The sequence below is a fragment of the Puntigrus tetrazona genome, chromosome 17 (genome assembly GCF_018831695.1).
Source record: "Puntigrus tetrazona isolate hp1 chromosome 17, ASM1883169v1, whole genome shotgun sequence".
Lineage (NCBI taxonomy): Eukaryota > Metazoa > Chordata > Actinopteri > Cypriniformes > Cyprinidae > Puntigrus > Puntigrus tetrazona.
This window is the reverse complement of record NC_056715.1, coordinates 1,980,568-2,004,883: the sequence shown is the minus strand read 5'-3', so window position 1 is coordinate 2,004,883 and position 24,316 is coordinate 1,980,568. Positions and strand designations below refer to the sequence as shown.

Genomic DNA, 24,316 nt, shown 5'->3' with positions numbered 1-24,316 from the left:
ATGAATAAAATGACACTTTATGTATCTGAGCTTTATGTTTCTGAGCTGACGAGACACTTTATTAAATCTTAAAATCAGTGGAGGAAAAGAAAGCGCCTTAAAAGATTGAGATGGGTCAAGATCCCTCTAGTGGCTGTAACCATAAAACTCAAGTTAAATGTCATTTTTTCCACAAGGAGGCATCAGAGACACTCAATGGAGTCAATGGATTGAAATAGGATTACAATGATTACTTTTGTGTGTGAAATAATGTAAAGAAGTGCTGTTAGGTTTTGTTGCTCTGATTAACAAAGAGAGGATGATGGTTAGAAAACATAGAAAACACAAAACAGCTAAACCCAATGATGTTTAGTTCTTTTAATGGTTGTATTAATGCAGCATTTACTGAATATCGTACTGAAATGCTCTTGAGTTTCCAAAATACGGATTACAAAAAAATATTTTTTTCAAAAACATGCGTATACAGGTCATAATTATTGAAATGGACACTTATATCAGAAACTCGTTAGTGAAAAGTCTGCAGTTTTGGACCTGATTAGCTGGATCAGATGCATTGAAGATTGACTTTAAACTCTTTTGGTCTTTGGCTCTACTTCTGCTTGAAGAAGTTCACTTCTATGAAGAAACCAGTGTAGTGTGAAACCACCCTCAGTATCACACATACAGAAAAGCTAAATACTCAAAAACACTCACCCTAATGACTTTTTCCCCAGTAGCACCCTGATCATCACACACGAAAAAAAAGAGAACGGCCTCTCTGTCTGTGGTTTAGATTAAAACTAAAGTTCAAAAGTATTTTCAAAAGTGTGCTACTAAAGCAGAGATTTTTCAGTATTTTTGTGTTAATTCAGAGTCTTTTGCCAGACAAGATGCCGCGCAGTATCATCCTGATCAGCCTGCTGATATCCTCAAGTAAAATTAGCATCAGTTTTTAGTTATCTTTATCAGCCTAGCTGAAAACAAACTGCATAGAACGGTTTGGACCGGGTTAAGCTCACTGATGTGCAATAAAACCAGCATTAATGTACCTAAATATACATACATTATCTAAAGTCATTTAGTTAAAGTGAAGACAGTATATTCAATTCCCAACTTTATTATATAATATATGTTTAATATATAAACCTAACATATATTTTCTTAAATATATACATATGCGTGTGTGTATTTATATACATAATAACTATACACTGTACACACTGTACAAATAAATCTTGATTAATTATTGACAGCACTATTTTTTTCCATATTATTCCAGTGTTAACTCCACAATGCGGTGCCAAATACAATGGGTACGGAAAGTATACAGAACCCCTTAAATTTTTCACACTTTGTTATATTGCAACCATTTGCTAAAAAGTTATTTTTTAATAAAAGTTCTTGTTTTTCTGTCAATATGCAGTGCTGTGTGCACATTAATGTGGAAAAAATGAACTTTGATTTAAGCAAATGGCTGCAATATTTATATATATATACTGCATTAGAAACACCTTCGCATTAGAGCAAACTAGTTTTTTTTTGATGCAAAGGTAATATAATACAAAGAATAGTGTTATAAATGTACATACATTTAAAAACAAAATACAAACATGAAAACCTTTTCATCTTTACAATGCTCATCACAGTCTAGTGAAAAAGGTACATTTATATAATATAAATATATTTAATATATAAACCTTACATAGATTTTCTTAAATATACACATACGTGTGTGTGTGTGCGTGTATTTATATACATAATAAATATACACTGTACACACTGTACAAATGAATCTTGATTAAGTAATAGACTGCACTTTTTTTTCCATATTATGGCAGTCAACATACATCATAAGAGGCCAGGTTAGACATACCCACTCAACTTTAACTGTAAAGTTGGTTAAATTCGCAACATTTGCTTTATTTTTGCAGTCAAATGGAAAATTCACAAATATTCAGCAATAGAGACGATCTGCAAAACTGGTCGCCTCTCAAGAACAACCTCAAACATTACAGGACACAAAAAGTCGCATTCACAACATGATTGTTATCAGTCTGTTTAGATGGCTAATGACTCAGCAGTTCACACTTGAGCTTCTCAAACAGCATTTCCTGTGACACACTGCAAGATGCTACTAATGTCACCGCAAGCAGCTATATAACAGCAAATATGCCTTTTATCTGTAATAAAATTGAGTGAAAACAGAACGACGTATCCGTCATAAGTAAGTAATTGCTCTCATTTGTTACTCAATTCGAAAGCTTGCAGGTTTTAATTGTTAGTAAACCTATCCGATATCATCATTTTGAGCCTGCGATGTCGGCCCACGGCCCGTATTCACAAAACGTCTCAAAGCTAGACGTAGCCGATAACTCCAGCCCGTAACTCACCAATGATAAGGCTTGGAATAGCCAGGGCAATTTTTATTATACTTCTGATTGGATTTGTCTGAAAGTCGTATACACCTAGCATGCCTTGAGTAAAGCAGGCTAATTTTGGGCAAACTAACCCTTTACTGACATTTTTGTTCATATTAATGGTGCCCCAAAATGGCGCAGTTTTGTAACACTTTTAAAGAAGAGTCCAAGGCACTTCTTCTGGTCCAAAAACAATACAAAAAGTCTTTTTTCCACATTCTGGCTCTCTCAATAAACGTAAGCACTCCGCACACTGATGAATCTCGGCCTTCGGCCTTGTGTGCGAGGTATTAAATGAACGACACGTATAGATATAATCCAAAAAGCTTCCCTTTGTAGAAGTGTTTAGTCTATCACCCTTTCTAATAGATCCAGTCACCGTTTCCAAGCCAATCATTTTAAAGTAGAGTGATTAGAATCATGAACAGACACATAATGCGCTGCCATAGGATAATCTTAGTGCTCTATAGATGACATACTCTCACAATTTATAAAGAATCTGATGGAATACCCTTTCTTTTTGCAGACATGTACAAATGATGTAGCTTGAATTGCATTGGCACAATGATTGCAACGTCCACACTTATCCAACCATGTTGTTCATTTCACAACACTTTTAACTTCATCCTTGATCATTGGAGGTTCTTGAAAAAAACAAACCTCCGGTAAACTGAATGATCCCCCAGCTTCAATTAATTAGACGTTTCATGTACTATAATCCATCACAAAATATGTTTCTTGGCCGTCCTGTCGCAGCTGTGTTACTGTATTCAAAGCCCGATGTTCTTAAGATTATGTTAAAAAGTACTTAAGAATCATTTTTAGAGAATCAAGTGCAAAATTAGCGCATGAAGACATCACTCCTAGTGCATTATGGAAATGCACATTTTTCTACTGTGAGAGACAAATGTGGTTTGTGGTTGGAAAGAAATGCTCGCTTGCTGCTTTTAAGGAGCACATATGAACCTCGGTTTCAAAGTATTTCTTTTTAAACTGGTCGGAGGGCATCTGCTAAAATGCTCCGCAACATCTTTGTTGTCAGCTTGTTCGTATATGCAGGTAAAAGGATCAGTTCTAAACCGACTTCTGTTTAGTGTTGGGTATAATCATTTGTTTTAATGCTATTTATTATCCATTTGTTTGTAGTCTGCGCAGCTCATCGGGAGATCAGTGAGGTGCGCTCTGCCGAGAACCCAGATGAAGAGATCTCTGTAAGCGTCTCTTGACTACGACAGTCTGATAAATAGGTTTATACTTTTAAAATAAAAGCCGATGCACATATAACTAGACCGGGGGAATACCTTTCACCCGTTTGCATTTGTTTAACAGGTGATCGATGACTAATCATTGTATGCATTGTCGAGCGCAGAGAGATTTGATCAGATTTAGGTGCTTTATTTTTTATATGATTATGTGTGATATTTTTCAGCCCGATGATTTGCTGAAAAAGCAGTTCAGTGCTTCATCTATTCAGTGCACAATATGCAAATACATCGTGATGGCGGTGAAAATGGCCCTCTCCGCAAAACCGACGGTGGTGGGTGTCATGATCGATCGCGTATTATTGACCTGACCGTTCATCTCGCAACAGTTTTGACTAAATCCATCTTCTGCCTCAGGATGAAATCAAAACCAAGCTGAAAAAGGCCTGTGACATATTTCAAACCAGGAAGGAGGCGTGCAAGAACTTAGTTGAGAAGTTTATGAACAAGCTGGTCAACGAGTTGGAGTCACACGACGCGCCAAACATCGTCTGTACTAAAATTTTCATCTGCCAGGTACACATCTCAGAAATACCCTTGTCAGACGTTTACAGTCACGACAGTAATATGATGATAACGGTTAAAGGAGAGGAGATATTATTTGTTTATTTGTTGCAGGTCAAAACCATAAAGGAGTTCGATTTCGGATTTGATGAAGCTCTGAAGCTCTTCTGAACGAGAATAAATGATACTGCATTACAATGAAAACTAAATAAAATACATGAATACAGCAATCAATGGTCTGTTTTCTTTCCTTTTTATTGTTTTCTAATTATTAAGCCAAATCAAACGTTTAAAATATAAAATATTGTAATGCAAAAATTCATATTGTAATGCATGATTTATTTGTTCAAAGAGAATTTGACAAAAATAAATACAAAGTTAGAATTATCTGATTGATTTCATGATGGTGTTCATTACTATTATAATTATTGTTATTATATAATTAGTCTAATATTGCTATAATTTATTTTTACAGAAAATAGTTTGACAAGATAGTTTAAAAGGTGATCTGTTTGTAGTTTTTGATAATTATTTTTTGTAATTATACTTTATAAATAAATAAACATATATATGACATTAATGATTTTTATTTGATTGACAAATATTTTGGTGGCGGTTACTGGAGTATTTTTGCTATTTTATTTTTCCTAAATTATGACTTTGGCTTCTTGTGGTTTATGAATGGTACAAAAATGTCAAAATTAAAATGTATCAATAGCCACAAAATAAAACAAACATTTTGAATATATTTTGGGCTTTTTAGGTTATATTTAATATTTGTTTTACTTAAGTAAGTGACTTTGGTGCAGTCTGGTGGCATATGATCATATAAAGACATGGCTGTGGTACTCAATGACTTTTTCTCTTTTTTTGTGGGTGTGTTTATGTGTGAGAGAGAGACAGAGAGAAAGAGAGAGAGAGAGAGAGAGAGAGAGAGAGAGAGAGAGAGAGAGAGAGAGAGAGAGAGAGAGAGAGAGAGAGAGAGAGAGAGAGAGAGAGAGAGAGAGAGAGAGAGAGAGAGACAGAGAGAGGGAGAGAGACAGAGACAGAGAGAGAGAGACAGAGAGAGAGAGAGAGAGAGAGAGAGAGAGAGAGAGAGAGAGAGAGAGAGAGAGAGAGAGAGAGAGAGAGAGAGAGAGAGTGTGTGATACATTGAGAACGTTGTATAGGATCAAATGCATTGTGTTGGATTTATTCATTATTGGTCCTTTTTTATGTGCAGCAAATATATATAAGCATATATATGCAGCAAAAATATATAATGTAAGAGTGTTTGCAAGATGCACATGTCCAGTGGCTCTATTATACTGTATCTGTTATTTTGTTAGGGTGAAATACAAACAAAACAACAACCTGGAATAAGCTGGATTTGCAAGTGGGCCATGAAAAAGCTTTAAAAAAAGCCATTTATTTGATTGCATTTCATGTTCCAAGGTAGTTACATAGCGTTCTGATTATTATGATATTATGATGGCACGTAATAAATTCCTGTGCAACAGTATTGCAATCTCACACCAGCGTATCATCAATTATACATACTGTAGTTCTAACACTGAATGTTGAACTACAGTATGTATATTACATATGCTATTTAAATGTAATTTACTGTAAAAAAAAATATGCATCACACATACAGGAAGACGCAGAAACAAAAACCCAATGCCAATATTGTTTGATATGTTGGTGCTAATAATCTCACCCCACAATTTCTGAAAATAGAGGTGTTTTAAAAAGGAGTGGCACCAAAGACAAACGAGAAAACAGTGTTCGGTCTCATTGTGTTCAGACTCTTTTGCCAAACAAGATGCCGCGGAGTATCATCCTGATCAGCCTGCTTATTTCCTCAGGTAAACTTAGCACAAATCAGTTGTCTGTATGTTTAGTACAGTATTGTCTGAACTTTGTGTGCCCCACAGAAAAACTGCTTGGATTCATTTGGACCCGTTTAAGTTCAGTGATGCAAATGCTGATCATGTGAAAACCAACTTTAATGTACACAATATATATGTAGTATGTCCTGCATTTATCATGCATTATCCTTACAGTGTGTGCTCTTCACTTGGAAATGCACAAAGTGAAATCTACTGGAGAAGAACTTGAAGAAGACTCTGTAAGTTGTCCTCAGTCGTTTTTTTAAATCTCGATCCCATTTTGTGTTTACATTTAAAGTAGCAAAGTGAACTACTTTCACCAGATTGAGCAATAATTATACTGACGCACAAACATGTTTAATGCATTTTTTTTCCCATTTATTTCTATGATTTTTCTTTTCTTTTTTTTTTTACCAAGATTTTATGCCTGTAAACTTTGATAATAGCAAATAACATTTAACAGTTACGCAAAATTATATAATTTGGTCATTCCTATTGATCTACACTGATCCTGCTGCCATTAAATGTTCAAATATATATATTTTTAGGCTGCCTTGGTCATAAATTGCACCATTTGAGCACATTTTACAGCATTTTGAACCAGTATTTCTGCATCCCATTCTCATGATGACTACAAGTTGACTGCTTTTTATTTATTTATTTACATAGTTGAGCGTACCACCTCTATTTTATAATTTTTTAATTTATTATTAAATGTAAAGTCATAATTCACCAAAAAATAAAAAATGACCCAATATTTTACTCACCCGAAGCAAATAGGTATATATGACTTTCTTCTTTCAGACAAAAACAGTCGGGAGTTTTTGAAAACGTATCCAAGCTTGGCAATGCTAGTGGATAGCGGCCATTGTTTTGAAGCTCCGTAAATCGGATATATCCAAGTACTGCGTCGTAAAACGACCCTATACGCCTTCGGGGGATTATCACATGTCTTCTGAAGCAGATCGATGGGTTTTTGCAACAAAAAAAATATTTCTAGTATAAAATTATAACGTAAATAACCGATTCCGCCTGGTCATGGCTTCCGAGCTGAACTTCCGTCATGCAACTTCCGTCATACGTCGAGTCAGAAGTCAGCCAAGAAGTCAGCCATTTAGTAAAATATGAGGTGAACTATTCCTTTTAAGTTATAATGAAGGTTTTTAGTGCGTTTCTTAATTTATTGTCCTTTGTTATTTTGATATTAAATAAGGTAGTATACATCGATAGAGACCCAAACTGTCATATCATAACTATTGACTATAATATGCTTTATTTGTTGTCTTGTTAGAGTGAGATGCCAGCAGACCAACTCCCTGGACTGTGCTGGGCTTGCAAGTGGGCCATGGGGAAGCTGAGAAGGGAGGTCACCAGTAGCTCAACTAAGGTTGGTAACGGTACTGTTTCGTACACTTTTCACGCGAGGCTAACGGCTTAATGTTAACTCTCTGACGGTCACTTTAATACAGGAAGACATTAAAAGGATGCTGGGGATGGTCTGTGATGAGATCGGCTTTCTGAAGTACCTGTGCAGGATGTTTGTGAACAAGTACCTGGGCACTCTGATCGAAGAACTTTCAACTAATGATAACGCCAGAGCCATCTGCGTTAACGTCGGCGTTTGTTAAAGGCCTTTGAAAGTCTACGAATCCTTCCTTTGATAAATTGAATAAACGTATAAGGCTTTTCGCTTGTTTATTTCCTAAGGGCTTTTCACACTGCGGTAAAAGAGATATAATAACAAAATGTTTACTGACCTTCCAGCCATCCTAGGCGTATACGACTTGCAGTTATACAGTCTGAGTTACATATATAGTTTTTTCCAAGCATTATAACCTCAAAGAATGGTGGTCAAATATTTGAAGCAAGTGCATTCATCTATAATAAAAAAAAAAAAATGTGCCCCTTGCAGCTTCTGGGGGTTAATATAGGCCTTCTGAAGCAAGCATTTGTGTAAGAAAAATATCTATATTTATGAGAACTTGCGACTAGAAATGATGGTTTATTATCAGTGAAACACTGCCGTATGAATAACCAAAGTAATAAACCCCTGGTGAATTATGAACAAGGTGAAGTAAGATATCCCAGCCATTTCAACAAGTGTGAAAAGCCCTTGAGTGTTTGCTTTGGCTGGAAACACAGAGCTAAAATACCTTTTTGTATACGACAGTTGTTTGTTTTTTCTTATTTGCATACCGAACGCTCTTTTTATTTAACTGATCGCACAATAAATGCATGGAACTCGTGTTTTTGCTCTTTTCCAATTTTTGGAGATACTTTTACAAACGGAGGATGCTTGAATGAATATTTATTGGTCCCTAAAGCACCACACCGCACACATTAATATCCCCCGTCCATTTCAAACCTGTAATTTCTTACATTTTGCAAATAATCAGCAATAAAAGACAGTTTGCCGAAAGACCACATAGAATAAAATGGGTATAAACAAATATACGTGTCCATACAAATAATTACAAAAACAAAAAGACATAATGACAGCACACATGCTACAATTAGACAGTATTTACAGACAAATGTTTTGAAGAATTTGTCCATTAGTCTAATGCTACTTCCAGAGTTTACTGAGATGCTGCGGTGATGCTCAGCATGCATTTGGAGTTGCGAAAAAACACATGCATGGGTTCTGATCTCCGTCTCCAGCTCTGCTGCAGCGCATCCTGATCAAGTTTATTCAGACTCTGGGAGCACAAACGCAGGTCTCGGATGTGATCTGACAGACTGTCCAAACAAACATCAGCCAGAGGTCCCGACACCCGACAGCCTGCCATGAAGAACGAGAGGAACTTAAACATTACGGGACACAGTAAGATTCACATTCGTACCAACAGCGATCAGTTTGTTAAGATGGCTGATGCAGCATTTCAAACAGCTTTTCCTGTGTCACGAGAAATTTGTCATCATTAAGTTAATTGGAAATCTACTTCAGCATATGCTTTCTAGACATATAACATCTTTTTGACCGGACGTTTAAAAAGCATTAAGGATTATCAGGAAACCTATTATAGGAAAAGAACCGTCGAATTCCTATTGAGTTTAAACTTCTTTCCTTATTTTTATCACTTTTCGAACCTTTCCTTTATCAGCCTGCAAACAAACCGCCGGCAGGATGCAAAAGGAAAACACAATAAAATGACAAATGCATCACGAGCGGGCGATTAAACCCGGCTGTCACAGGAAGACAAGAAAATACCTTGAAGACTGAGATGGGTCAAAGGCCGCTGGGCCTCCATGAGAGCGTTAAGGAGACTTTGAAGGCCGACCGAAGTCACCGAAGGATTAGCAGACAGGTCCAAAGACACAAGAGAGGGACAAACAGGAAGGCACCTAAAACAGCCAAAATATATCTATAATATACACAATAAGCCGCAGACTGAAATAAGCGTGTAAATGATGCATTAGGTTGTTTTAGTAGAGAAAGATGAGAGTTGAATGATTCACCTAGCGAGCAAAAGGACACTGTGATCCGTGAGGCCATTTCCAGCCAGGTTTAAGTGCGTGAGCGGACAGTCACCCTGAAACCCAAACGTTTAGTCAATCTTATTTACGTAGCAGTTGACTGATGTGGGTTTTAAAGTTGACATTAAACGAGAAAGCCCACAACCCCACACTAAACATCTTGTTTTTATTATTCGGAAAGAGGGACAAGTCGGTGTAAAGGTTGCATGAAACGAAAGTTCAAGAATGTACTGACTGACTGAAAACACTGATAACTAATTAGTTTTTTTAGTTATGACAAGTCCAAACTGGACTGGAGGGAAGTAAGCGTACTTGGGTCAGGAGTTTAGCGAGGATCTCCATGGCAGGCTGGTCGGAAGGACCTCTACAGACCGCAGAGAGCTGAAGGTGCGTGAGACAGTTCATGGGTAACGTCTTTAACACGAGCTCGAAACCAGTGGAGCCCAGTGCATTATGGGAGAGGCACACGGACCGCATATTTCCAGTGCCTGTGAGAGCATAAAATAACAGAGACGGTACAGAAACGGCAAACAGAGGTCACTTCAGAACGGATGCAACCGATGGTGCACTTACTGGCCATGGCATTGGCTAAGAGAAGACGGTGCTGCTGGAGGAAACGTGCAGAGAGGCCACAAGCTTGCAGGGACAGAGCGGAGAGCAGGGGACAGCTGGACAGGAGACCCGCCAATGCCTGCGTCCAGCCATCGCCCAGAGGATTCATGCTTAAATTCAACTCCTCTAGACACTACAGAGAGAAAGGGAGAGTTCATATTTATAATCAATGCATGCTATCAAAGTATATTACGCTCTTTATCACAAGATGATGATCATGTCCTCAGCGGTCTGAGTTCTCATGATACAGTTCATGACGTGTGAATTTCACATCTGTTATTTTAGGCTTGCCCGTTATCGGTCGCCTCATGAAACAACTGAACCAAGAAGAGGAAGCAGTTCAGTTCTTCTCAGAGAAGAGCAAAACTTCTGACCACATACTGACAAGACGGTCGCAATTATCTACTTTTACGTTTAGTCATTTTGCATTTTTTTTCCAAAGCGACTTACAAATGGGGAATGCGTAAACCAATTCATCTCAAAGAGGCAAACGGGCAGAGGAAGTGCTCGCGATGCCAGCTTTGGGTGCTTACAAATAAGTACAAGCTGAAACGGGAAAGGAATAAAGAAAAAAAATATGTTCATCTGATTTTAAATTCTTCACACGTTTCTATTAGCTGTGAATCTCAGCGACCATACATATCATGCTGTGAAGGAGTTTGATACCAAGATATGCTTGTTAAACACACGCACACACACACACACACACACACACACACACACACACACACACACACACACAGAGAAAGAGAGAGAGAGAGAGAGAATGAAAAATGCTCCAATTGACTAAAAATGACATTTATGCAAGTTTAGTTTTTATTAGTGTTGGTAAAGATAGTAAAGTTAATGCTAATGTAAAAAAAAAAAAAAATGGAAAGAGACTAAACATAAGCTTTTGATATCTGTAATTGGCTGATTTCATTAAAGCTGCAGTCGGTTTAAAAAAATATTTAAAAAAATAATGTAAATTGTATATGCTTTACAATCAGACAGCGTTTAAAAAAAAGTGTTTAAAAATGTGGAGGGGGACTGTTCAAAAGTTGTTGAATGTTCATATTCAAATGTCAGTTTATGGTTTAAAATGGTCATTTTGTGTGTGCATCCTGGATGTGAAAAAATTGTGACTTAGACTCTTTTCAATGTGCAAGGCGAGAATTTATATATATGTGTGTGTTTTTTTTTTTTTTTTTAATAGCCAATCGTTTCGCTAGATAGATCATTCATCATCTGGTATCATTTATAGCCCTTTGAAGCTGTAATTTTGATTGTTTGGAGTCCACATATATAGATTATCTTAAGTTTCTGGGTGAATGAAAGCACACTTGCCGGGAAAGCAGCTTGACTCTTCGTTTCAAACAGGTCTGATGCTTTTTTGATGCCCTCTCCGGTGATCTGATTGGCTGATATGTCTAAAATCCTCAGTTTGGGCATAGTGGCAGCCGCAGACATCAGTTCTGGAAGGAGGTGGTTGTTCAGACGGTTGGCAGAGACGCGCAGCTCTGTGAGACTAGCCTGCAGCTTGAGCGCTCGGAGGAGAGGAGTCAGAGACGCTGGAGGCAAACTGAGCCCACAGACGTTCACGCAGGAGCCGCCGTCCTGCACCTCGCACAGCCGAGACACACGCCGGTTCTCCTCTGAAACACACACGGCATGAGTAATAAACAAGCCCGTTTTGTGATCCCAGACTAGAAAAACACAACACTTACCCACTCCCAGACTCTGACAGGCTTTCCGGTAGCGCTCGGGGAGAGGAGGAAGATCCCACGAACACACCTCGGCAAGAACCTGCAATTGGTAGATTGACAAAAAACATTAAAAATAGAAAGGACTGCACCCTTTTTACCACACAAGGATACCGTACGGCTTCATAATATGGCACTAGTATCAGACTATTTTGATGGATTTGGAGATTGACAAACTTTTGTTTACAGGTAAAAATAACACGGTTGTTAATAACACAATAATGATTCAAATACACAAAATATCACATTTCAAACACCTATATTTTGAGCCATTTGTTTGTAATATGCCACACTAAACCACATAATATTAAGACTAATATTATCGGTTTGTATGATGAAGAAAACCAAATGAGATGAAGCATTCTAAAGACTAGACTATACAATTATGATTTATAAAACTAAAAAATATTTACTTTTATAGTAGCAGCGACAGAGACGTCCAAAAATGAATAAATAAATAAAAATAATTTAAAGACATACAACTAATTAGCAATGGGAAATAAAGTTTAGTATCATTTGTATCTGTATACTAACTTTAATAATATTTTAGATATAATATAGATTTATAATATTAAGCAGAAACTAATAAATGATAACGTTTAAAGAAAATAATTTCCTGGCAACTCTGTAGTACCCAGTTTGTTTTGCTACAGTCACTCTGTAAAATACTATAAAGTTGTTTTTCATTCTTTAGTCTAAAAAAGTATTTTTTATTATGCATCATTTTTACTTATTTGTTTTTTATTAAGTAAAAAAAAAATTAAACAATAGAAAAATACATAGTTTTTTTTTTCCATGACCTCTGACCTCTTCATTAGTGTGCAGCACAGCCAGCAGTGGATCTGTGGGTAGAAGAAGAGCGCCCTCTTTCTGCAGGGACAGACGTGGCAGTAGTCCACACGTCTGATAGTGACGCTGAGCGGCCTGATCACACAACCACGCCACCGTACACGAGTCTGCCTCACTGCACAAAACCACATGTAACATATCACAATTACATAACCACTAAACACCATCTGACCAATTCAGCCCGGACCAGACCTGTGGGGAACGGGAATCAAGAAGACGTTGTCCTGAACTCTGACCCTCATCCTGATCGGTGCAGGAACATGGGCCGTTCGGTTCTGGAATGATGCCGGAAGCTTTAAAAACAAACAACTGTCGTTCATGCATGCTAATGTAATTAAATATAGCGGTCTAAAACTATCAAACACAATGAGCAGCATTTATTTTTTGCATAAAAGTGCATACCAAACTGGTAAACGTGCCACTTGATGCATGAAACATACGAAGTAAGGAGATTATGCATTTACATATTTTAATACTACATACAAAATTCCCTTATTCCTTTTAAAAACAGCACTACACAGTACGTTAGCATGCCTTCCCAAACATAGTCATGACATAGTGAGGTCTGTTTTACCATGGGCTGATGGGTAGGAGGTGCAGGGTCATGGATAGGCTCTGATTCTTGGGTCATGATGGGACTCTGTGACCTGCTGACCTCTCTCCTGCCTAGATTCACCATCCCTGGCATTTGATTCATCTTCACCTGCCGAGACTTATTAGTGCCCTTCTTCAGAGACAGACCCCTACTGGAGGAACTCTGAACTGCTACGAGAAATAATGAGAGACTAATTACCAACAGGCAATTAAATGGTTAACAATTAAACAAAAACACAATTTAATGTACAAATTCATAGAATTATTATTTTATTCTGTTAATTATAACATTACATTATAGTATATTATATATATATATATATATTACATAAAAATATGAATGCAGAATTAATTTCAGTGTTTGTTATGAAAGCGTTCCAGGAAAAGTGTTACATTACCAAATACATCATAACATAAGAAAATTAATTAATTAGTTTGTATGGAAACTAATGTGGTAATCAAGTGTTGTATTACTTTAGCATTAAAAAAATATAAAGAATTGAACATTAAATTTAAACTTAACATTATTAATTACAATTTTATAATATTAAGCAGAAACTAATAAATGATAATGTTTAAGGAAAATAATGTGGTGGATACTTGTACCTACATAATAAAAATGTAAAGGAGCTCAAAAATTTAAAGAAAAAAAATCTGTTATTAGACAATGAATATGGGATTTAACTTACCAATTTACCCATATTCATTATTTTTTATTCAATAAAACCGTACAAATAACATACAAGAATATATAACTGACTAAACGTGCAGCCCTCTATTTAATTAATTAAAAATGGTTTTATTGACTTTACTATACGGTATAATTTACTTTACTATACGGTATAATTTTTTAACATTAGTTAAATGTATTGAACTAAACAGGAACAAACAATGAACGATACATTTATAACACTATTTAGTCATCTTTGTTAACATTAGTTCATAAAAATACAACTATTTATTGTTAATTCATGTTACTTCACATGAACTAATGTTAACAAACGCAGCTTGTGATTTTATTAATGTATTGTAAAGGCTGCAATGATCATTTAGTAAAATTAATAAATGCCGTAGAAGTGTTTTTCATTATTAGGTCATGCTAACTAATGTTGCTAACTGATGTTAACCAATGAACCTTATTGTAAAGTGTTAAAAAAATGATATGTTATGATTACATTATTGCGTGTTGGTCTTGAATGTAATATGATTGTGCCGCGTGTCGCACACACCTCTAGGAGACGCTTCAGCAGATACTGTGAAATGATTCTGATTTCTGGAAGCTGCTTCTCGAGGGACGTTGTGCTCAGAAACTCTCCGTTTCTTCTTAGGCTGCACATCGCTCAGGTCATCCTCCAGCCAATCGTCTGCCACATACTGGTCCTCTGGTACCAGCGCTGCTCTGCTATTGGCCGACACTGCTGGCGTGCTGGCAAAGGCCGGCTCTGATAGGCTCTGAGAGAAGAGGCAGGATTTGGCGCTGCCCAGGTTCTGCATGGCCTTCTGATACTCCACTCGGCCTGGTTCTGTCTGCGCGGGCAACCCAGCCTCTCTGAACTCAAATACGGAGGGCACGTCTTGACCGGGCGGGAATTCCTGAGCTGGGGAACAAGGCCTTGACCGAACGGGACGAAGAGGACCGAGCGAGCAATCGGAGTCAGAATTGCTATCACTCTGAAACAAAAACAACAAATGCAATTAACTAAATGAGTTATTGAAAAAATGTACCGAACAGTAAAGCAACTTCACCCCGTATAGAACATCTGCTTCCATGCCTCGCGGCCGACGGGCCGGGCCTGATGCGCTCCTGCGTCCGGGGCCGGAGTGTTTTGGAGTTGGGACGGTCGGAGCGATCTGCTGGGGTGACGGCGGTGACTCCTGCGACTCCTGCAGCAGCTGCTCTGAAAACTCAGCATCAAACAGCTGACTGTCCTGAAGCTCCCTCTGCTGCCGTGGAAGCGCCGATACAACCGAGACTGCAGCAGAAGACCAGATTTCTTTTTGAAGTACCTTCTCACGTAAATCAATCGTTCTTGATAATTGTGTCGTTGGCAAATAAGCCAAACTGGAGATTATCAGCATCAACATTCGATAGCTCCCACTTGTGATAAGTACATTATCTGTGGGATTTTTTCAGTTTTGGTTTTTTTGAGCAATTCTGCGCAATAGGAGTTTAATTCATCACGTCATCATTAACATGCATGTAATAAGCAATAACCATTTAAAAACCATATTGCAAAAAGAGCCGTTTAAAAGGTGTTTATCTCCTCACTGTCTCCCGAAAGAGCTCTCTTGATGAGTTTTTCGGTCTCCAAACACTCCTGCTTTGTCTCTTGGTCCAGCTGTCGACTGTAAGTCTTAAACCACTGACGCAGAGTGTCCAGAGGAGTGAGTCCCTGTAAATGAATGAAGAATACTGTGAAAAAAAACTTCTGTTCATGAAAGTGTGTATTAGAACGCTAGTGGAAGTATCTTTTATATGCTTGCCAATGCTGCTCAAATGCACAAAAAACAAAAAAAAACAACATATATTACAATATTTTGTATGTTTAAGGCTTATTTTATTACTGTGATGGCAAAGGTAAATTTTCAGCATCATTACATGATCCTTTCAGAAATCAATGCAATATCATTAAAGCAATATTTTTTATTCTCATTATAAATGATGAAAACCTTACTTCCTGCTTAAGTTTACCAAATTAGTTTTTACTCTCACTCTCGGTCATTTGCACGTCTTTTCTGAGCAAGCATTTTCATTTCTTTAAATACGTTATGTAATTAAACGCACCCATTCGCATCGGTGTTTTTTTGTGTGGTGCTTGCCTGACCTTGCGGTTGCGAACAGCGACCGACGCTCCTCTCCGTACCAGCAGTCGCGCGACATGAAAGTGGCCGCAGTTCAGTGCGTCGTGAAGGGGCGTGACACCCTCACAGTCTCGACCCCCGGGGTCATTCACATTCGCTCCGCGGTCCAGCAGTAGAGCTACAATCTCTGAAATAAACAGATTTCAGTCTCCCTGATGAGCTTCACACACACACACACACACAGAGTATATTATACACGTCTTCTATTATATCAAACTGCAGTACCTTGATGGCCGTAGTTACAGGCTTCATGCAGAGCAGTCCAGCCGCAGTAATCTCTGAGGTTAACCGGGTGACCCTGAATAACAAACACACACACACACACACACACACACACATCAAATGCTTTACCAAAAACGGCACAAATCTTTTATAGCCATTTCACAAAACCCACCTGGTCAAGCAGGCACTGAACCTGCTTCAGGTTTCCCTCTATACAGGCCCTGTGCAGAACCGTCTCGCCCTTCTCGTTCCGCCGATTCCACTGCGCAGACAACACCCGACAAACAAGATGAGCGATATATCGGAAGAGGACGAAGTGCCACATAAACCACAGCCTCGGAGATCTCACCCTCTGCGTTTTCCTCCTGCCCGTCACCATCTTATCGTAACCCTCCAGATCCTCATCTGCACAAACAGATTATTCACACGCTCGGACATGAACAAACATCCTGATAGCATGCACGAATAAACATCTTTATATTTATTAGATCTAAACAAACTGGACCACGCATTATGGGCAATTATTAATTAGTTTTTAATGCATGTCTGTGTACTGTGTATATTTATTGAGTTTATATAAAATGCACACATACACATATTTAAGAAAAAATTAAAGTTAAATATATTAAATATATAGAAATGCATAATATAAATTATATGAATATAAATATACACATGCATATTAGATCTAAACAAACTGGACCATGCCACACATTACATGGTTTCTAGTTATGGGCAATTATTAATCATGATTAATCGCATTCAAAATAAACGTTTTTGCATACATAATAAATGTCTGTGTACTTATTATGTTTATATAAATGCACACACATGAATGAATATATTTAAGAAGAATTTTATATTATATATAAATATATCAAATTATATGAATCGAAGATTTAAAAGCAAATGTTCAAAAGTAGACTTTTAATAAAAGCATTAAAGCACTCTAAACTCGTGTGTGTGTGTTACCGGAGTCTGAGTACTGGATGTCGCTGTCCTCCAGTGGTTCACTGTTCTCCACCTCCTCTTCCTCATCCTCCTCTTCACTGTCCTCCGGTCTCAGTCCATCGATCTCACAGAGCTCTAGGAGCCGTGCTTCAGTGTCGTCACACTGTGAGGAGCCGCAGCGCCGCTGAGCCTGCAGCCACGCTCTCAAAACACGCCTCTGAAATCAGCATTTCATTCATATTCTTCCTCAAGGGTACTGTGCTTTTAAATCATCAAGGTTTGAACTCAATAGGCCAGAGCATTCTGTGCATCTCGGATTTATTTAGTCATGCTGTTACTAAACTTTACAACTCTCTGTCATAAATGTCATATTCACTGTTTATATAATATATAGATTTGTGACATTTGGCTTTTACTTGACAAATTTTGTCAAGTACCAGATAACTGATAACTGTTTTTTTGTGGACGTAACTGTAATAGGATTATAAAATAATGAAAAAGTTTTGTGTTTTTAATACAGATTTATTGTTTTTATAATATGCTTGTTTCAACGTTTATTAATATATTATTAAATTGATATTATTCAATAGACTGAGCTAACATGATTTAACTAAAAACTTTTTAATTAAAAAAAAATTAATAAAACACTAACTAAATATATATATATATATATATATATATATATATATATATATATATATATATATATATATATATATATATAATATTTAAATATATATATATATATATATATATATAATATTTAAAATATTATATATTATCATATATAAAAGATATAAATGTATTTAGAATTATACATTATAATAAATAAACACACATATATATACATATACATATATATATATATATATATAATTATATAAATACTTTATTTGTTTTTATTCACAAAATAGATTTCTTTTCAAACTAATTAAATTTAAAATTATTTTAGTAAACATTTTATAAAACTAATATTTAACGGCTGAATATTTTGCATACTTTGCAATTATTAAATCAAATAAATCGTGTGATATCATCTATATATTGGTCATCTGCCACCCTGCTTTCTAAATTACCAGCATGTTGGCTGAACACTAGCCAGTACAACTGTCGAACATAAACAAAACGCATTAAATTAGCGCGTGAGCATTATTTGAACCAACCTGTAGTTTGTTTAGTCCTGATCTCTCCGCACAGCTCAGAGCAGCACTGAAACTGTGATCGAGCGTCTCCACACACCGGCCGATCTCCTCCTCACAACCAGCTATATTCAACCACGTCTCACACTCCTGAACAACACAAGCAATATTTTCAGAGAAAAATGACTCAGCTCTGAAAATGATGCATGACAGCTAGTTTCTCATCTCTGGCTGCGTTACCTCTTTAGGGTTGCCCTCTCTCAGCTTTAGCTCTTGTCTGTAATGCTCCACGGCCCTGTGATGTTGTCTCAAATCCGTGTATGTGGCCGCCAACGACACGTAAATAACGGCTAACTCACGAGCAGGCTTCCCTATAGCCTCCGCACACGCCAGCTGATACGTAAGGAAGTGAGGGAAAAACTTCAAATTATACTCACGGAGAAAAATCGTAAAAATGTAATTAAATAATACAATTGAAATAAAAATAAAAATAAAAAATGTGCATTATTTTATTTTTTAATACAAAAAAAATTTGAAAATTAAATGAAACATAAAACATAAAATATTTTCATTATTTAATTAAAAAAACTTTATTAACAAAACGTTTAATCAATATATTTCATATTTTTATTATTCAAAAACTTTAAATAAAACTTTAATAAAACTAAAACTACCAATATAAAATAAAATATTTACATTATCTTAATACAATACAATATATATATATATATATATATATATATATATATATATATATATATAAATAAATATATATATATATATATATATTTTTTTTTTTAATATTAATAAATAAAAATCACTGCATTGGCTTACTTGAGTTTGATAAGCTTCCAGAGCTTTGTTATAGCAGCCCACTTTACAGTAAAGGTCTCCCAGCTGCTCTGACAGATCCATGGCCTCATGGGAAAACTTATCGGTCACTTCTGTCGCCATCTGCTCCAGCTGACAGCCCCGGATTGCTGCATCAGACACGCATTCAGTCAAACACCATGTCAGTGTCGGCTAATACTGTTATTAGAAGCCACAGTGCTTTGATTTAGCGGGTTTCTAACTGAAAATCTCCATTACGCCCCGAGAGATCAGCATTCAGCCCTAAGCCGCGAGGCTTTGGGAGATAAACCGTTGTCGGATCTCCTGATCTGGCGAAATCTGTCAAACTCACTCACAGATGTTCTTAATCTCACCGTGTTTGAAATCTCTCTTGACGGCCTCTCGATCAGAAGGCTGCTGGGAACCCAGACAGAAGGCTTTCTTCAGAGAACGCCGCGCCGCCGCGAAGTCGCCGAGGTGAAGCAGTATCTGAAAACCGAAAAATAAAGACGCCCGTCAAAAATCCTTAAAGGGGACAGGAAATAACCAACCACACAGATAAAGAGCAGCACACGACGATGGTGTTTGGAGAGCGTCACCTTGCCGATACTATGGAAGCACTCGCTCTCACTGAACTTGTCCTTCATTTTGCGGCCGCAGTCTTTGGACTGCTCGAAACAGCGCATGGCGCGAGAGTGCTGGCCGTTGCGGAAGTGAATGCTGCCCAGGTTGAAGTTGGCACGATACAGGTCTTCTAGAAGGTGGTTTTTCCTGGAGGAAGAGAGTTCAGATATACACGAAACGGTTTTGCACCAACAGAAGCACGGTGAAGTCTTTCAGTGAATTAATTCTACATTAAAAAATGTGATTTTTATTTGTGAAACTTGAATAATAAAAAGAAATATTGTTTTACGTTATCTATGTAAATGTTATGTACATTCTTAACCTACATTAATTGCCCTAATAAGGTTAAATATAAATTTTCATAACTTTTTTTTTGATTCTATAAATATTACATTTAAATTATTTTAAATTTGTTGCTTAGTTAATTTACTGGTTTGAATTAGAATTTTTTTTATAATGAAAACTTTTATTTTTGTGAAAACCATGTTACATCTTTTGTTAAGTTTTTTATTAAATAAAAGTTCAAAACAAACATTTTAAGACACATTTTTTGAAACATTTTGTTACATTATGAATGTCTTCATAACTGTCACTTTTGATCAATTTAATCCATCTTTCATGAATAAATGCATGCATTTTTTTTTTTAAATATAAAATGTCTTACCCAGAATTTTTTAAATGACAGCGTATCACGGTTTCTACAAAAATATTAAGCAGCGCAACCGTTTGCAACATTGATATTAATATGAAATGTTTCTTAACAAATCAGCGTATTAAAATGATTTCTGAACACTGATGATGAAATTTCAGCTATGCATCACAGGAATAAATCACATTTCAAAATATATTCAAATAGAAAATAATTGCATATTTTGTAAAAAAAAAAAAGAAAAGAAAATGCAATAATATTTAACTAAATCAATGTTTTTGCTATATGTTTGATCAAATAAATGCAGCCAAGATGAGCATAACAGACTTTAAAAAAAAAAAAAAATAATAAAAAAATTTACTAACCACTAGAAAACACTAAATTAAAAAAAAAAAAAGTGTCTTACTCTGCGATGTAGATGCTCTGTCGTATGAAATCACTGCAGCGCTGCGGTTCCTTCATCCCATCATACACACAGCCCAGATTCAGCAGGAGACGGGCTTTCATCTCACTCAGCTCTCGAGACGATACGGTCCCTGCACAAACACAGATACCGAATACAATCTCCTTTATTAGCAATACTATTCTGACCAGGTTAACCGTGTAAGTTTATACGAATTAACTCATTCTTTAACCTTCCAGGCGCTCGTCTACAATGGCCAGACTCTTCTTGAAAGCGTCTTCCGCGTGCTTCAGGCTGTCCCGTGAACCGTCCGAATCGAACAGGAAGAGGTACGTTCGCCCGATGGTGGCCAGAGCCCTCTGCTCCTCTGCTGCATCATGGACGGAGCGAGCCAGATTGAGATGAAGCCTCTGGTGCTGAGAGAGAAAGCCCGCGTGAGAATGACTGCTCTCCATGCAATCGCCACATTTCTAACTAGCATGCACTTCGCGAACCTTCAAAGCCGCTTCGATGTTCCCAAGTTCTGCGTAGCACTCTCCAATCTTCCTATTGGCCACAGCAGAGCCGATCACATCGTGCAAAATCTCAGACAGCGACAATTCCTGCCGATGCTCTTCAATAGCGGCGCGGTAGTCACCTGGAACAGACGTGAGCCAGGCCGATTAATACATAACACATCCATAACACATCTGTCACAGTAAAGCAACATTCCTACAGCCTTCGGGGTTCAGACGTCAAACCTTTAACCATCAAGCCACTTCTACCAAATCTGTTTTACCTGTTTTAGCGTAAACCTCCCCGAGCTGATTGCACAAGCTGGCTTCTTCTTTCAGGTTATTGCTGCTCTGAGCTTTGCTCTTGGCCTTCTGTAGTACTGCAAGCACATGAATAAAAAGAAATGCAACTTATGCACGCTTGCTATGCACATACATTTTGAATTATATACGTATATTTATACTAAATTACACTAAATCACAATATATTGAAAATAAATGTTGCATAATGCAGTATAAAATAGTATTTCAGTATTTATAGAAAGCATATTATTCCAAACTATTATTAATATATATTAAATAGCTAAATATATATTATAGCAAATCTATATGTATGCAAATACATACACACACACAGATATATATATATATATATATATATATATATATATATATATATACACATATACATATACATATATATACACACAATTTTAAACATAACCGTTTTTTTAAACACGTATAATTTACAATAAATACAGATTAAATGAATATTACATTAATAAAAACAGATATAAAATTAACAAGAATACTATAATGTTTATTTGCATTATATACATACATACATATATATATATATATATATATATATATATATATATATATATATATATATATATATATATATATATATAAACTGACATATACATATGTAAACAAACTAAAATCAAACAAATAAATAAGCGTGGGAAGTGTGAGTTACACTAAAATACACATTTTTAATCAGTATTGAATAATGAATGACAATAAATCGCAGCCAAAGGTCAAAAATAATATTATCTACGGGTTTATGGAAAACAACTTACGCTTGATCTCTTTTGTAGACGTCATCCTGTGCACTTAGCAGGATCTGCACAACGATTACCGCAAACTCGCGCGCATCTGATGAATAACAAACACTACCGGCGCGCCAACGGCTGTAGATCCACAAAACACGTCCTCACGGAACTCTTCACGGAGGCTTTAAAGCCGATCAATGCTTCTGATCGTCTATATTCACTGATGTGTTGCTTCTTTCAGAGCGGCGCGCCAAAGTTCAAGAGACGGAAAAATTGGGAGACGCTGATTGGCTAGTGTAGTTGACGTCAGGAAGCTCCCACGATGCATTTCGCCAAAATGTCCGCATCGAGCGGCCATTTTGATAAGGACGTTTTTTTTTTCCTGTGAACTGTTCGTTTGTTGAAAAGACACATAAGCCGATGATGTAAACATGTTTTTTTTTTTTCTTGAAAGAGTATTTACAAAGCCTGTGGTAATTAATTAACAGTTTTGGGGAATACACTGGACTTTCGCGGTCGCAAAATGTTGGATAAGATCTTATGTATATAAACAGTGTATGACAGGCGTTTCAGTTTGTAAAAAAGCATGACAATGCCTTTGAGCAGCTTTGAAATTTATTAAAGATTTAAAAGCCAAGCATCACAATTTTTTTTAACAATACTGTAACTAGATAATCATTCCCCGTTGCATTGACCTTTGCTAAATTATTGCACATTTTTATCGAAGACCTTTTTTTTTTACAGTTCACGAGCTTATTTATGCATCAGAAAAAGAAAAGCCTGAATGTGTGCTTCCGGGTTAAAAACAAAAAAACAAAAAATCAAACAGGTTCACATTTTGTACATATGAGCAATAAATATGTGCTTTACAAACAACTGTACAGTTTGGGTTTATTAGCATACTGTTTTCATTAAAGAAAAATGAAATCATGTAGAGTATGTAGACTCTTACAGGACGTCCAGCACAATGTGAGCATAAGAAAGGCACTGCTGGTGAGGGTCGTGGTTCACATTTTTTTTATAAGTCACTTGCCGAAACTTTTATTAATTACATATCAGCTGTGGTTGGTTGTGTAAAAGCAAGACCGTTTCTATTCCAAACTGTAGCGTGCTTGGCATTATTGAAATCAGGAAGCCAACGAGTCTTCTGGAATTTAACCTCAAGACGATGATCTTGCTTCATCACTTGCCGTCTGTGGTTTTAGCTGATCCAGCAGCTCCATGAAAAGGGAAACCCTCTGAATGAGCGGGACAGACTTTTCAGCCCGCAGGAGCCGAGAATATACGTTCTTGTAGATCTTCACCTGCTCCTCTTCTTTGCCACTGCATATGAAAACATGAAAGCGCCACATAATGAAACACTACATCGCTGCTTATTTTTTGATAGCAACCATACTAAATCTGTTGAGGTCATATGGTATATTGCTGAATTTTGTTGTAGCATGTTTTTTTGTCTCTCTCACCTGAGTTTTCGTTTACTTGCAGTGCTGAGTTTAACCAGCTGCAGCAGTAAGAAGGAGAAACTGGGCTCAAAGACGCCAGTTAACTTCATAACCTCTTCAGTGTTGAGCTCAGAAGAGGAAGAACTGTCTGAAGCCTCATGGAGCTCTTCAGGTTTGTCGGAGTCTTCTGGAGTCAATATCTGTCAACATACAGCACATAAATGTGTAAAACTGACAGAATAATATTAATTTAAGACACATTTGAAAGGGACTTACAACTGAGAAATCGTTATTTTTAGTAGTAGTAATAATAATAATAATAATAATAATAAAC

At 36.7% G+C, this 24,316-nt stretch overlaps 2 protein-coding genes across 4 annotated transcripts in view; both read right to left on the bottom strand.

The window, feature by feature from the left end:
* Nucleotides 1-8,326: 8,326 nt before the first annotated feature.
* tonsl (tonsoku-like, DNA repair protein) lies at nucleotides 8,327-22,810 on the bottom strand. 3 transcript variants are annotated; one of them, XM_043263876.1, is made up of 28 exons: nucleotides 22,568-22,810; nucleotides 21,767-21,862; nucleotides 21,483-21,625; nucleotides 21,221-21,404; nucleotides 20,992-21,121; nucleotides 19,912-20,083; nucleotides 19,687-19,801; nucleotides 19,316-19,461; nucleotides 18,722-18,874; nucleotides 18,506-18,631; nucleotides 17,364-17,559; nucleotides 16,741-16,796; nucleotides 16,564-16,653; nucleotides 16,395-16,467; nucleotides 16,133-16,296; nucleotides 15,577-15,700; nucleotides 15,054-15,280; nucleotides 14,537-14,978; nucleotides 13,288-13,478; nucleotides 12,906-13,006; nucleotides 12,672-12,828; nucleotides 11,829-11,907; nucleotides 11,449-11,756; nucleotides 10,084-10,255; nucleotides 9,823-9,998; nucleotides 9,493-9,566; nucleotides 9,245-9,378; nucleotides 8,327-8,815 (listed from the first exon to the last, which is right to left on the bottom strand). In XM_043263876.1, the coding sequence occupies exons 1-28, from the start codon at nucleotides 22,590-22,592 to the stop codon at nucleotides 8,613-8,615; spliced, it is 4,257 nt and encodes a 1,418-aa protein (XP_043119811.1). In that variant the 5' UTR covers nucleotides 22,593-22,810; the 3' UTR covers nucleotides 8,327-8,612. The 3 variants fall into 3 exon arrangements, with proteins under 3 accessions (XP_043119811.1, XP_043119813.1, XP_043119812.1); XM_043263878.1 differs by having other exon boundaries at nucleotides 12,906-12,988; XM_043263877.1 differs by having other exon boundaries at nucleotides 13,288-13,475.
* Nucleotides 22,811-23,137: 327 nt separating this feature from the next.
* The window catches only part of edrf1 (erythroid differentiation regulatory factor 1), an 11,316-nt gene continuing 10,137 nt past the window's right edge, over nucleotides 23,138-24,316 (bottom strand). The window contains exons 24-25 of the mRNA XM_043263551.1: nucleotides 24,004-24,182; nucleotides 23,138-23,863 (exon numbers count right to left, since the gene is read on the bottom strand). Of these exons, the coding sequence (XP_043119486.1) occupies nucleotides 23,701-23,863; nucleotides 24,004-24,182 (342 nt within the window). The 3' untranslated portion in view covers nucleotides 23,138-23,700. The remainder of the gene's footprint in view (nucleotides 23,864-24,003; nucleotides 24,183-24,316) is intronic.